This window comes from Hemiscyllium ocellatum, chromosome 31 (genome assembly GCF_020745735.1).
Source record: "Hemiscyllium ocellatum isolate sHemOce1 chromosome 31, sHemOce1.pat.X.cur, whole genome shotgun sequence".
NCBI classification, from domain to species: Eukaryota; Metazoa; Chordata; class Chondrichthyes; order Orectolobiformes; family Hemiscylliidae; genus Hemiscyllium; species Hemiscyllium ocellatum.
Genome location: NC_083431.1, coordinates 10455535 through 10470273, shown reverse-complemented (window position 1 = coordinate 10470273; position 14739 = coordinate 10455535). Strand labels below are relative to the sequence as shown.

Here is a 14739-nt window from a genome sequence, read left to right as displayed (position 1 = left end):
ATGGGATATGGTAAAGGAGTGTGGGTCTGGGTGCGATGCTCTTCGGAGGGTCGGTACAGATTTGATGGGCCGAATGGCCTCCTTCCACACTGTGATTCTATGACTGAACTTGGAGCAGCACTAAGTGTCACCTCCTGTCCTTCACATTTCCACTGTTGAGAATTCCCTCTAGGGACAACCAAACATTTTCTGTCCAGTAAGTCAACAGGGAACCAGCAAGCCAATCAGAGCACTGCAAACTATAGATTCAAACATTGGCTAGTAGTTGAGCGTAATTCTATTGTTTCGAGGTCAAGCAATCAATCTGTTTTTCTTTCTCACACCATGGACCCAACATTACCACCCTCCCTCTGAATATTCTCATCGAACCAGATCACTTAGCAGCAATTTTGCAGATAAAACAGTTTTTACTTTTCACTTTATTGGTAGAATATATGGATATCCCCATCGCGTTAAAAATCAATCTAACTACATGAATAATTGGGAGAAGAAAATCAGATACAAACTGCAGCAACAGGGAGAACTGATTGGCTGCTACCATGCATTAGCCCCATTGTCTTTCAGCTCAAGGGCTTGAACTCAAATCCAACACAGAATAAAAGTTTGTGGATTGTTATCAAGCCAAAAGTCTCCTCACCTCCCCCCTCAAAAGTCTGGTGTCAAACTTGCACCACTTCCTTTGAATTGGATGGAGATCCACTTGAACTGGGCCCAATGATTCAGAGAACTCAATGAGTTTCACTTCCCACTAAGGCAGTAACCTTTTGGAGAGGTTACATCTATCTTTATAAACCACTCCCCTACCCCTAACCCCTGCCCTCACGCTGATGTTCATCCTATTGACTTCAATGAAGCAACAACCAGGTGGGTGTGCAGGAATGCAGCAGGGGAGGGAATGAGCGATATGGGAAAATCGCAAATTCGCCCATCCACACCAAAAAAAACAACCAAATTTAACATCCTGGGGAAAGAAAAATCACTTATCCGAGATTTTTTATCACAGATATGGACGAATGATTAGTCCCATTGTACAGAAAGACTATCATTCTCAGTCAGTCAGTCAATCAAAAACAGACCAAAGTGAGGGTCACCGGACCCAACACGTTTCTCCTCAAAGATGTTGCCACACCTGCTGAGCTTTGCCAGCAACCTCTGTCTTTGTTTTCAATCAAACACAGAGATCGCTGGAAAAACTCAGTGGGTCTGGCAGCAGCCGGGGAGAGAGGAAGCAGATTTAACGGTTTGTGTCCAGCGACCCTTTTAAGGTTTTGCTGTCTTTCCTCTCTCCACAGTTGCTGCCCTTCTCCAGCACTCGATGGTTCGGATTGCCAGAGTTCTTTGTATTTATTTCACTCCTTGGAAGCAAGCAGGGAAGTCTTCAGTGGGAGTTCCTCAAACGTTACCGCTAAACGGTGAAGTGGAAGGTGATGCCGACTGCCAGAACCACCAACCCTGCCACAACGGCGAGACCACGGCGAATGAGCAGTTGGACAGGTGACAGGATGCCAACTGCTGGGTTACTCGCTAGCAATACAGTGTGTTCAAGCTGATAGGGTTCTTCCTGACCCTGTGACAACGTTGAGGCACCATCTTCTACAAGATCTGGAACACAAGAGGTTTAGAAGCAACAATTATCTTTAACACCATGTCTAAAGTCAACACAGGCTTCCACATTCAGTGGCGTCACGGTAATGTCAGTGAACTGGTCATCAAGGGGCACAGGCTAACACGTGGGTTCAATTCACAATGGGGGAGGGGAGAAAAAATATCACTGACAGCGGTTCAAACCTAGTTCCTGAACAAACGTAAGTGTCATGTCTATAATTCAATTAACATAAAAATCTGGAAAGTTAGTCTCAACAATAGTAACCAGGAAACAAGCACTGATTGGTCTAAAAACCAATGCCCTTTAGGGAGGGAAATCTGCCAACCTACATGTGACTCCAGACAACACAGTAACGTGGCATCTGAGGAGCAGGAAAATCGGTGTTTCAGTCCCTGTGCTTTTCCAGCACCACTCTAATCTTGACTCTGATCTCCAGCATCTGCAGTACCCACTTTCACCTAACACAGTAATGTGGCTGACTCTGAAAAGCCCGAGCAAGCTGCAATGAGTGTTGGCCCAGTCAGGGATGTAAACATCTGGTCTGGTGTACACGTGACTCCAGACCACCAGCAATTTGGTTGATGCTTAAGTGCCCTCTGAAAAAGCCAAGCCTTTCAAGGGCAAGTAGGGAATGAGCCACATTGACTGGCCTTGTGAGCAAAGCTTGCATCCCACGATAGAACAAACAGAAGTAAACATTGGAGTTTGTACATTCAGTGGGTTGGTCCATCTCCTGTCTGGAGTAGGCTGGAGTACTCTTGTTCACAAGCAACTTCCAAACCTCTCCAGTAAAAGAAATGTGGTTATTTGGTAAAGTATTGCATGTCCTTTTGAGAGAACTTTGTGAGGAACAAACTGGATGCTGTGAGGGAAGTGGTGGCACAGTCTCTAGATTAATAATCCTGAGGCCCAAGCTAATGATCTGGGGGCATTGGACTCAAAGCCCACCACAGTAGTCAGTGAAATGGGAATCAACAAAAATCAGAATAAAAGCTAGCCAGTTGATTACTGTAAAAGCCCATTTGGTTCACTAATACCTTCAGGGAAGAAAATCTTGTCTCCTACCTGTGACTCCAGCCAACACAGCAATATGGTTGACTCTTAACTGCCCAAGCAAACAGCAAGGAGTGTTAGTCCAGTCAGGGAGGCAAACATCCAATAAGTTAAAAAAAAGATCATTGATCGCAGTCCAAACCTAATTCCTGAACAAATATAATTGCCACACCTATAATTCACTAATTTCAAATTGTTACATTATATGAAACAAAAAAGCACAACAACTTCATGAGTACATTTCCTGGTCTTAGGTAGCGTCAGAGCAAATGTATTGTATCTGTGTCATTACCAAAGCCAGAGGCAATCATGCTAGGTCCGGTTCCCTTCCTCAGTCCCGTTCTCTCTTGAGCCTGAAGGGAAACATATGGAGTCAAATATTAAACTGCCCCTTTATTCAACATTCAATGATCAGACCCATGATCGGCAAGCCCAGAACCTCAGAGCAGTCACAAAGTTAAGAGGGAACCATGGTGATAAGCGCCCTGCTTAAACTGCTGTACTCCCAGGGTATAGGGACACACCCACACACCGCTGTACTCCCAGGGTGTAGGGACATACCCACACACTGCTGTACTCCCAGGGTATAGGGACACACCCACACACTGCTGTACTCCCAGGGTATAGGGACACACCCACACAGTGCTGTACTCCCAGGGTGTAGGGATACACCCACACACTGCTGTATTCCCAGGGTGTAGGGACACACCCACACACTGCTGTACTCCCAGGGTATAGGGACACACCCAGGCAGTGCTGTACTCCCAGGGTGTAGGGATACATTCACACACTGCTGTATTCCCAGGGTGTAGGAACACACCCACACACTGCTGTACTCCCAGGGTATAGGGACACACCCACGCAGTGCTGTACTCCCAGGGTGTAGGGATACACCCACACACTGCTGTACTCCCAGGGTGTAGAGACACACCCACACAGTGCTGTACCCCCAGGGTGTATGGACATACCCACACAGTGCTGTACTCCCAAGGTGTAGGGACACACCCACACACTGCTGTACTCCCGGGGTGTATGGACACACCCACACAGTGCTGTACTCCCTGGGTGTAGGGACACACCCACACACTGCTGTACTCCCGGGGTGTATGGACACACCCACACAGTGCTGTACTCCCTGGGTGTAGGGACACACCCACACAATGCTGTACCCCCAGGGTGTAGGGACACACCCACACACTGCTGTACTCCCATGGTGTAGGGACACACCCACACACTGCTATACTCCCAGGGTGTAGGGACACACCCACACATTGCTGTACTCCCAGGATGTAGGGACACACCCACACACTGCTGTATTCCCAGGGTGTAGGGACACACCCACACAGTGCTGTACTCCCAGGGTGTAGGGACACACCCACACATTGCTGTACTCCCAGGATGTAGGGACACACCCACACACTGCTGTATTCCCAGGGTGTAGGGACACACCCACACAGTGCTGTACCCCCAGGGTGTAGGGACACACCCACACAGTGCTGTAAATCTTGGAGACTAGGGACACACCTCCCTGCTGCAATTTATTGGCAGTGATGTGATTGAATGGGTGCTGACTGTAGCAGTGACAATTATTACAGCCTGAATTAATCGCAAACTCTTTGTTCCTCACTGTTCCTTCTTTCAGAAGCTTCTCCAATTCTATCTCATTATTTAGGCTCTGTCGGTCATTGATTCTGACATCTGCATGGCTCAGATCAAGAAACATTTTAAAAAGGTACATGGATGGGATAGGCACAGAGAGAAATCACTAAATGCATGTAAATGGGGCTAGTTTGATTGCAAAACTGGGTCACATGGACAAGTTGGACAGAAGGGTCTGTTTCCAAGTTGTAAATATCTATGACTCAATGTCAAATTTTGCTTGATGACCACTCCCCTGAAACACCTTGGTATGCTTTAGACATATAAATGCAAACTGTTGGACATGAGCCTGTCTATGTGAGCTGGGTCTATTCCTGTGTATTCCTGCATCTACGTCGAATGGGTTGTGGGCCAGCCCTCTGGAGTAAGTGGTCCACTCACCACAGTCACTCTCAGAGAGAACAGGATCTCATGGAATTCCGGATGGGAGTTTTCCAGCTGACTTGCCTCCCACCCCTCAGCTTGATTTGAGCACGTCACATCGGATCAGCCCCACACGACTACATGGAGCAATAAGCTGCTTACCTCTTGTGCTGCCGTGGCCCAATTCATCCTGAAGAGCAAAGTCAAAAGCAGAGAAGACAACAGGAAGGTACCAATAGCCAATCCCGTCCAAAGTCCTGTGAGAGGCAACAAGAGGCACACTTTTGGAGGCGCTGATTGGGTTTGTAAAGGTGGCTCAGCGTACAGAGCAGGAAGTTCCCAAGGGAATGGTAGCAAGGTGAATAGCACTACTGATGTCGAGAGATTGACTAGATTCAACCTGAGACTCATTGGATTGTGAACAAGTGAGATTAGATTACTTACAGTGTGGAAACAGGCCCTTCGGCCCAACAAGTCCACACCGACCCACCGAAGCGCAACCCACCCATACCCCTACATTTACCCCTTACCTAACACTACAGGCAATTTAGCATGGCCAATTCACCTGACCCGCACATCTTTGGACTGTGGGAGGAAACGGGAGCACCCGGAGGAAACCCTCGTAGACACAAGGAGAACTTGCAAACTCCACACAGTCAGTCGCCTGAGGCGGGAATTGAAGCCGGGTCTCTGGTGCTGTGAGGCAGCAGTGCTAACCACTGTGCCACTGTATGGGTTGAAGATTCTCAGGGGATTTGACAATGTAGCTGGGGAGAGGTTATTTGCCCTTCTGGGAGAGTCTAGGACCAGAGGGTACCATCTCAGAGTAAAAGGTCAGATACTTAAGCTGGACAATGAGGAGGAATTCTTCTCTGTGTGGGGAGTGAATCTGTGGATTTTGTTACAGCAGAGGATTGACGACACTGGGTTGTTGCATATATTCGAGACTGCGACAGAGAGTAAGTAAGTGATCAGTAAGTGCATCTAAACTTGTGGGGAAAAGGACAGGAAAGTGAACTTGAAGGTAATCATGATCTCACTGAATGCCAGAGAAGACTCAATGAGCTGAAGGGCTACTTCTGCTAATATATCATATAGTGGTCTCATTACTGGGTCTCCTCTACATTGGGGAGACTGGACACCTCCTCGCAGAGCACTTTAGAGAACGTCTCCGGGACAATCACACCAATCAACCCCATCGCCCTGTGGCCCAACATTTCAACTCCCCCTCCCACTCTGCCAAAGACATGCAGGTCCTGGGCCTCCTCCAACGCCGCTCCCTCAGCACCTGACGCCTGGAGGAAGAACACCTCACCTTCCGCCTCAGAACACTTCAACCCCAGGGCATCAGTGTGGACTTCACCAGTTTCCTCATTTCCCCTCCCCCCACCTTACCCTAGTCCCAACCTTCCAGCTCAGCACTGTCCTGCCTGCCTATCTTCCTTCCCACCTCTCCACTCCACCCTCCTCTCTGACCTATCACCTTCATCTCCACCCTCATTCACCCATTTAACTCTTTGCTTTCTTCCCCCAGCCTCCTCTCTGACCTATCACCTCCATCCCCACCCCCATACTCTATGCTACTTTCTCCCCACCCCCACCCCCTCTCATTTATCTCTCCACCCTGCAGGTCCCCTGCCTCTATTCCTGATGAAGGGCTTTTGCCCGAAACATTAATTTTCCTGCTCCTCGGATGCTGCCTGACCTGCTGTGCTTTTCCAGCACCACTCTAATCCAGACTCGGGTTTCCAGCATCTGCAGTCCTCGTTTATATCCAGTAAACTTGAAACCTGGACTAATGCTCCAACAATTTTCATTCAAACCCCATTACAGCACTACATCAATTTAAATTCAACAAATAGATTTGGAACAAAATGCTAGTCTCTTGCATAATATTTATAAAACTAATAGATTCTTGTCAGGACACATCACATTCACTGATGCTCTTCGAAGGAGGAAATCTGCCATCTTTACCAGGTCTGCTGTACCTCTAACTCCAGACCCTGGATAACTCTTAACTTCACTCCCTATGACCCAGAAGGCCTCTCTGTTGTACCAAACAGCGACAGTAACATCAAATATTTGGGTGTTCATGAACCATGGAGTGAAAAGGGATTTCGTTTGCTGGAATTTCCACCAGGATAGAAGGCAGTGGTAGTGCTCCGTCTCTGGACCAGGAGGCCTGGGTTCGGGTCAGACCTGCTCCAGGGGTGTGTCATAACATCTCTGAACAAGTTGACTAGGAAATCCCTGAGAAAGGTTCAAAATGGCAGAGGGACAGCACAGGAACAGGAGAAATTCTTGTTAGCTCCGCGATCAGGAGTTATCAGGATGTGGCACAATATAAGAGCATATTGTTTAAGATTTTTAATAGAAGGCCGTGTTTAAGAATTAAAGGAAGGTGAGAGCACATGACTTCCTGGTACATTATAGGCGAATGACTCAGTCTTCCTCACTATGTGTAGTAACCATGGTGATCCTACTAGGCCCCAATGTATCAGGGTGAGTATTGACAGAAAATTGAACCTGGTGACCAAGATTTACCCAGAATTCCAAGCTTTGCGGTAAACATCAACGAGATTCCAACAGGGATCCCAACAATATAGAATACAACGAGGTTAGCAACTGCTCCAATCTTCTGCTTCCCAGCTCCTCGGACAATCCCACTGGCTACTCCCTGTGGAGTACAAGATTAGTGTATGTCATAACTCCAGCAAAGAAAGGGGAAGCGCCAACTGTCCAGAGTTTAATGGAATAAAAATTATCCGTAAGGACATCAGATGTAGGAGTAGGAGTGTGCAGGAGGAGACAGGAGTATGGGGTTGAGAAGCGTATCAACCCGTGATCAAATGGTGGAGCAGACTCAATGGGCCAAATGGCCTCATTCTGCTCCTATATCTTATGGTTTTATAAGTCAAAAACTCATCTCTTGTTGTATCCAGTTTGTGAACAGGCTTTGTTCTGTAGTCTATACTCAAATCAGTTTCTATGAAAGTCGGGATGTAATGCAGGACAATGTAAAGAAGCCATGTGTAAATACAGGAAATGTTCATTAGTTGTGACTTTAAAAGGACATGCCCAGACATTGGTAAATCCTCGATATAGTCCATTTGGCCCATGTGACTGAACTTCCTCATCAATTTGAAAGTGTATTTTATTTGTTTTACAGGATTACCACTAAGTATTCTAAACTCCAGAGAACACAGGCACATTCGACTCACAGTAGAAAGAGAGTGGTGAACCTTTGGAACTCAGTGCCACAGAAAGCTGTGGAGGCAAAGTCATTGAGTGTACTTATGACAGAGATGGGTGGGTTCTGGATTAGGAAAGGGGTCAAGGGTTACATGGAGAGGCAGGAGATTGGGGTTGAGAAACATATCAGCCATGACCAAATGGTGCAGCAGACTCGATGGGTCAAATGGCTTAATTCTGCTCCTGTATAGAGTCATAGAGATGTACAGCATAGAAACAGACCCTTTGGTCCAACTCATCCATGCTGACCAGATATCCCAATCCAATCTAGTTCCACCTACCAACATCTGGCCCATATCCCTCTAAACCCTTCCTATTCATATACCCATCCAGATACCTTTTAATGTTGTAATTGTACCAGCCTCCACCACTTCCTCTGACAGCTCATTCCATACACACACCACCCACTGCGTGAAAACGTTGCCCCTTAGGTGTCTTTTATATCTTTCCTCTCTCACCCTAAACCTATGCCCTCTAGTTCTGGACTCCCCCACCCCAACTCCCAGCTATAGGGAGCGGTTGAATAGTTTGGGGTCATATTCCCTGGAGCGTCGGAGGCTGAGGGGTGACCTTATAGAGGTTTATAAAATCATGAGGGACACAATAGGATAAATAGACAAAGTCTTTTCCCTGGGGTTGGGGAGTCCAGAACTAGAGGGCATAGGTTTAGGGTGAGAGGGGAAAGATATAAAAGAGACCTAAGGGGCAACTTTTTCATGCAGTGGGTGGTGTGTGTATGGAATGAGCTGCCAGAGGAAGTGGTGGAGGCTGGTACAATTACAGCACTTAAAAGGTATCTGGATGGGTATATGAATAGGAAGGGTTTAGAGGGATATGAGCCAGATGCTGGCAGGTGAGACTAAGTTGGATTAGGATATCTGTTTGGCATGGACGGGTTTGACTGAAGGGTCTGTTTCCGTGCTGTACATCGCTATGATTCTATAAGTAGACAGAGGCTAAAGTTATGGTGGTTATGTTAGGAGGTGCATGCTTGTAATGTGTTCCTCTGTAAATAAATGTTTTGAAAAATGTGGAGATTAGTTCCAGTTCTATCCTTACCATCTGGCTTTCTGAAATATATCACCTGGTACAGTTGGTAAAGAACAAGCACTTCAGAAGCTCTCAGAGGATATTATGCTGATTTCAATACAATGGGAGGAAAGAGACCATGGGACCATAAGAAATCGGAACCGGTGTATACTATTCAGTCCCTCGAGCCTGCTCCACCATTCAATAGGATCGTGGCCATTCGAGGACATTTGTCACATCCATTTTCTGACCCTTCCCCTATAACCCTTGATTTCCCGACTGATTCAGAATATATCTCAGCCTGAAATCTACACACAAATCACTCTGTGTGTAAAAAGGTTGCCCCTCATGTCCTTTTTCAAACTTTTGCCTCTCACTTTAAAAATATGCCACCTTGTTTGAACTTCCCCACTCGAGAGAAAAGGCCCTTGTTATTCACCTTATCTATACCCCTCATGATTTTATAAGGCTCTATAAGACCACCCCTCAACCTCCTACACTCCAGTGAAAAAAGCCCCAGCCTATTTTTATAACTCAAGCCCTCCATTCCAGGCAAATGTTTTCTGAACTCTCTCCAATTTAATAATATTAGCAGGGGAAATCAGAACTATACACAATAATCCAGAGGAGGTCTCACCAACATCCTGCACAACCTCAACATGACGTCCCGACTCCAAAATACAAACCCAAGGATCCCATAAGTCTTCATAACAACAGCTTCCCTAGACCAGAGTCGAGAGTGTGGTGTTGGAAAAGCACAGCCGGTCAGGCAGCACCTGAGGAGCAGGGGAATAGACGTTTGGGGCAAAAGCCCTTCATTACGAGTGAGGCTTGTGGGTCAAGGGGGCTGAAAGGTAAATGGGAGGGGGGAAGGGGAGGCTAGGAGGGCGGGAGAGTGAGGCTGGTGGGGGGGGGGAAGGTAGCTGGGAAAGCGATAGGTAGATGGAGGTGAGGGTGATTGGTCAGAGAGGAGGCTGGAGCAGATCGATGGGAAGGAAGATGGACAGGTAGGACAGGTCATGATGGTGGAGCCAAACCTGGAGGGAGACTCACTGAGATCCTTGTAGAGGGAGGAGGAGAACTTCTTCATGGTAGGCCTCTCATTCTTCTAAACTCCAGCAAGTAGAGACCCAACTTGTTTAGCCTTTGCTGATAAGACAATCCCTCCCAAAGCAGGGATCATCCTAGTGAACCTTCTCTGACCCGCCTGCAATGAAATGATACTTTTCCTGAAATAAGGGGAGTAAAACTGCTCACCATGGTCTCACTGCACCTTGTACAGTTGCAGAAACATTTCCCTATTCCTGTACTCCATAACATGTTACAAGGGGACATAAATTTAAGGTGAAGGGTGGAAGGTATAGGGGAGATGTCAGGGGTGGGTTCTTTACCCAGAGAGTGGTGGGGGCATGGAATGCGCTGCCCGTGGGAGTGGTAGAGTCAGAATCATTGGCGACCTTTAAGCGGCAATTGGATAGGTACATGGATGGGTGCTTAATCTAGGATAGATGTTCGGCACAACATCGTGGGCCGAAGGGCCTGTTCTGTGCTGTATTGTTCTATGTTCTATGTTCTATAACATGAGACACAAAGGGAAATATTGAGAGGTGGAGTCATGGATATTAAGGCAACCCAGTTGACAGTGCAGATTGGCGATTTGATACCAAAGACTTGTCTCCGATTCCCTCTGGTGATGCCCCACGCCAGGGTCTGTAGAGAACTGGACTTTGAAGCAGAATTGTCATGTTCCAGTCACTCACCGAGCCGATGGCATCAGACAGGTGGACAGGAGCCACGATTGGTATTGTCCTGGAAACCAGGTCAACAATTTGCCTGTTCCAAGAGAAAAATGCTTTTAGATTATACTTTTCAAAGTGAACATGTTGCAATTCAGGCAGTCTATTTAGCCTTCAAGATTCACTTCCCTGGTTTCCCAAGAAGCTGTTCTGCTGTTGTCATCTCTGAGGGCGAGGGCTTGGAGATAGTCAATACAATTTCAGAAACAAACAACACGACAGAGTGGAAAGAAACAGTTAGGAATCTCACTTCAGCTAGGTCAGGGAATGGCAAAACTATAAGAATCCTATTGATTAAAACCAGAAGAGAAAAATAACAAACAGGCAAATAAAGTATCCATGTTCAGGGGCAGGTTATGGCCCAAATAGAGTTTGTGAACAAATGCACAGAGCATAAGGATTAAATTAGATTACTTACAGTATGGAAACAGGCCCTTCAGTCCAACAAGTCCACACCCATACCCCTTCACCTAACACTATGGGCAATTTAGCATGGCCAATTCACCCGGAGAAAACCCACACAGACATGGAGAGAATGTGTAAATTCCACACAGTCAGTCGCCTGAGGCAGGAATTGAACCCGGGTCTCTAGTGCTGAGAGGCAGCAGTACTAACCACTGTGCCACCGTGCGCCCACGTTAATTGAGCTAAAATTATAAATTCAAACTACAGATTGTGATATAGTAGCCATTACTGAGACATGGATGGTTGGAACTGGGAACAATATATATTAGGATATAAGGTTGACAGGACAGACAGGGGAAATAGCAGAGGAGGTGAACTGGACTTTCTGATTAAAAACAGAATCACTTTAATGATTATGAAGTTGAAGATGTGTACTGTACCTTTAAGAGAGAGTGAATGCTGTTCTGCTCTTAGAGCGTACGAGAGTAGTCAAAATGCACTGGAACATTGAAAATGTGTAATGTTTGGCTATGTAATAGATACCTGAATTAGTTGCTGTTTTGACAAAAATTCAAATTTAACCAATCACTTTAAATTATACCCCAGGATACTAAAACCCAATCGAGTTTGAATTTATTGCTTTGCCAACATCGAACCAATGAGACGATGCAACGTTGGGGATATAAAAAGGGCAGACATTTTGAAAATCGGACAAAGCAACTGCTATTGAGAGAGACCTAAGATACTGAAATACTCTATCAAAGGTGCCTTATCATATGAATCTTCTTCACTGTAAAAAGAAATAAGATGACCCAGGGGGATCTTCAGCCAGAAGATAATGACAGCCATTGTCTGGCTTTGAAATTCAGTTGACATAATTTTAATAATTTTAATAGCATATTGTTACTGAGTTGGAGGCAGGCAATAAGCTGTTAAGAGAAATGGGGCTTAGAGTTGCAAATAGTTGTTATTTAATGTTCACTTTTAGAGTAAAAGAATAAATTGATATTATTTTCTTTAAATAGTGAAATTTGGGAGTTCCGTCAAGCATATTTTAACAGATTATGAGGTGAGATGAGCTTTTCTGGGTGTTTGGTTTAATTAACAGATGGGTTCACCTCTGTGTCCTAACATGAAGGAGAATATAATGAGGAGAAGGCATTGTGAAGACCATACAGGGGACCTCAGGAACGGTAAAGAATCCAAAACTGTCATGGATGTTGGGTACAGATCCCCCCCACAGCCACCACCCTCCCCTCCCCCCCCACCCCCCACCATCCCAGGAGCAGCTGTGAAGTGCTAGTTTGTATAATTGCAGACATTAGGCAAGTCTGTAACAAAGACAAAATGGGGGAGATTATAATTTGAACATCGATTGGGAGAGACAGACAAGCACCTGTCAGAAATGCAGTGAATGTCTGGAGGTGTTCAGGAAAGTTTCCTACAGCAATATGTCCTGGATGCAACAAGGGACAAGCAATATTGGATTTAATAATGAGTAATGAGTCCGATTTAATTAGTAACTAATCGTGCGTGAACATTTATCATAACATGATTGAGTTCAATGCAGCATTTGAAAGCAAAAAGCACAAATCAGCTACTAGAATTTTAGGTTTATAGAAGGCTGTTTTTTTTAAGGAGATGAGACAAAGACTGTTTAATGTAAACTGTGAAAATCTGTTAATGGGTAAAACAATTGAAGATCAGTGGAAATTGTTTATAGAAAGAGTTAACACAGTACAAAACCAGTTTATAACCCTGAGAAAAACACAGCCATGGACAACTAAAGAGATAAGGGATAGCAAATAACTAAAAGAAAGGGCTTATCAAAATTCAAAAATAACAGCACACATACTGACAAATAGGAAAGGCCACCAAAGCAGCTTTTAAAAACTATCATGAAAGGAAACTTGCAAGGGACATCGAAATCAATGTAAAGAAATGTTGATGGTTGGATAAAGGGAAGGCAGCTGATCAGAAACAATGTTTGTCCACAGAGAGTAGGAATATGTTCGCTAGCTATGGGGAAACAGCAGACATGTCAAATAATGACCTTTTCTCAGTATTTACAGGAGAAAATGAGGATAACTTGCCTGAAATCCCAAGGAAATTAATAGTGGATTGGGAACAGGGACTGAATAAAATTAACGTAAGGAAATTACTGGAATTAAAGAGTGACAAATTCCCAGGACCCAACAGTTTCCCAAGGATGTTAAAGGAAGTAGTGAGTACATTGTAGAAGACCTAACTATAATCTTTCAAAGCTCCCGAGATTCAGGAGTCATCCCTCTGGATTAGATCATTGCACGTCACTCTGCATTTTAAGAAAGAGGAAAACCAGGGAATTACAGACCAGTCAGTCAGTCTCACATCTCTGCGGTGGGGAAATTGGTGGAGTTGATAATCAAGGATGTGGAAATTGAACACCTTGAAAATTTTCAGTTAATCAGAGAGAGATAGGCCTGACAAACCTCACTGAATGTTTTGAAGAGGTAACTAAGATAATGGACAGGGGAATATCTACGGATGGTATTTATATGGACTTCCATATGAATATTATCAAAATGCATTTGATAAAGTCGCACAAGACTGTTAACTAAGGTAAAAGCCCATGGAATTGAACGCCAACTGGTTGAGTGTTAGGCAGCAGAAAGTAGGGTTGATGGGTAGGTGTGTGACCAATAGCAATGCTCAGGGATCTGTGTTAGGACCTCAGTTATTCTCCTCATTTATTAACAACTTGGATAATGACATAGAAAGTCATATGTCCACACCCGCTGATGACACAAAGTTCGGTAGTATTGTAGACAGTGTGGATGATAGCATAAAAATCAAAGTGATATTGATAGACAAGATGAATGGGCAAAATGATGGCATATGGAGGTCAATGCAAGCAAATGTGAGGTTATTCATTTGGACCGATAGAGAAAAACTCAGGCACTTTCTGGATGGTAGGAAATTAAATACAATGGGTGCCCAAAGACCCTTGAGGGTTCAGGTGCACAGATCTTTAAAATGCCACAATAAGGAAAGCTAATGAAATGCTGACCCTTACATCTTGAGGACTGGAGCAGAAGGATACAGTAGTTAGTCCGGAGCTCTGCAAAACCCCAGGTAGACTCCAATTGGAGTACTGCGAGCAGATCTGGGCACCACACCTTAATAAGGCCACATTGACCTTGGAGGGTGGCTTATTGACAGAGGGGTCAGCGCTACAAGGTTTCAGTAAGTGACACCCTTTCGCCTGGATCGCAGTCCTCACCTGAACGACGGCCCTAACAGCAACCTCTTCACTGCTACCACTAGTAACATGCCACAACAGCATCTCACGGCAAGGTCAGACCTAGGGAAGGTTGTACTAACCGGTCACTGGTGAAGATTTTGGCTACAAGATCTTTAAGCCCCAGCAGTAACGTCATGAGGAACAAGGCAACACAACCTGTGGAAAGAGAACACTTGTACCACGCCAGGGTCAGAGAGTTACCAACAGATTTTTAAAAACGCATTAATTGGGAACAGAACTATAGTACACCATTCTCCAACGTTGACAATTAGACAGGCCCTTTGGCTCATCAT

At 45.3% G+C, this 14739-nt stretch overlaps 1 protein-coding gene and 1 long non-coding RNA gene across 2 annotated transcripts in view; both read right to left on the bottom strand.

Moving 5' to 3' along the window:
- The window catches only part of LOC132830226 (multidrug and toxin extrusion protein 1-like), a 116585-nt gene that overhangs the window by 80749 nt on the left and 21097 nt on the right, over positions 1-14739 (bottom strand). The window contains exons 12-14 of the mRNA XM_060847759.1: positions 14527-14602; positions 10719-10795; positions 7226-7351 (exon numbers count right to left, since the gene is read on the bottom strand). Of these exons, the coding sequence (XP_060703742.1) occupies positions 7226-7351; positions 10719-10795; positions 14527-14602 (279 nt within the window). The remainder of the gene's footprint in view (positions 1-7225; positions 7352-10718; positions 10796-14526; positions 14603-14739) is intronic.
- LOC132830386 (uncharacterized) lies at positions 1534-4929 on the bottom strand. The gene is made up of 3 exons (XR_009646366.1): positions 4844-4929; positions 2952-3012; positions 1534-1602 (listed from the first exon to the last, which is right to left on the bottom strand). It is a non-coding gene; the product is annotated as an uncharacterized LOC132830386 (long non-coding RNA).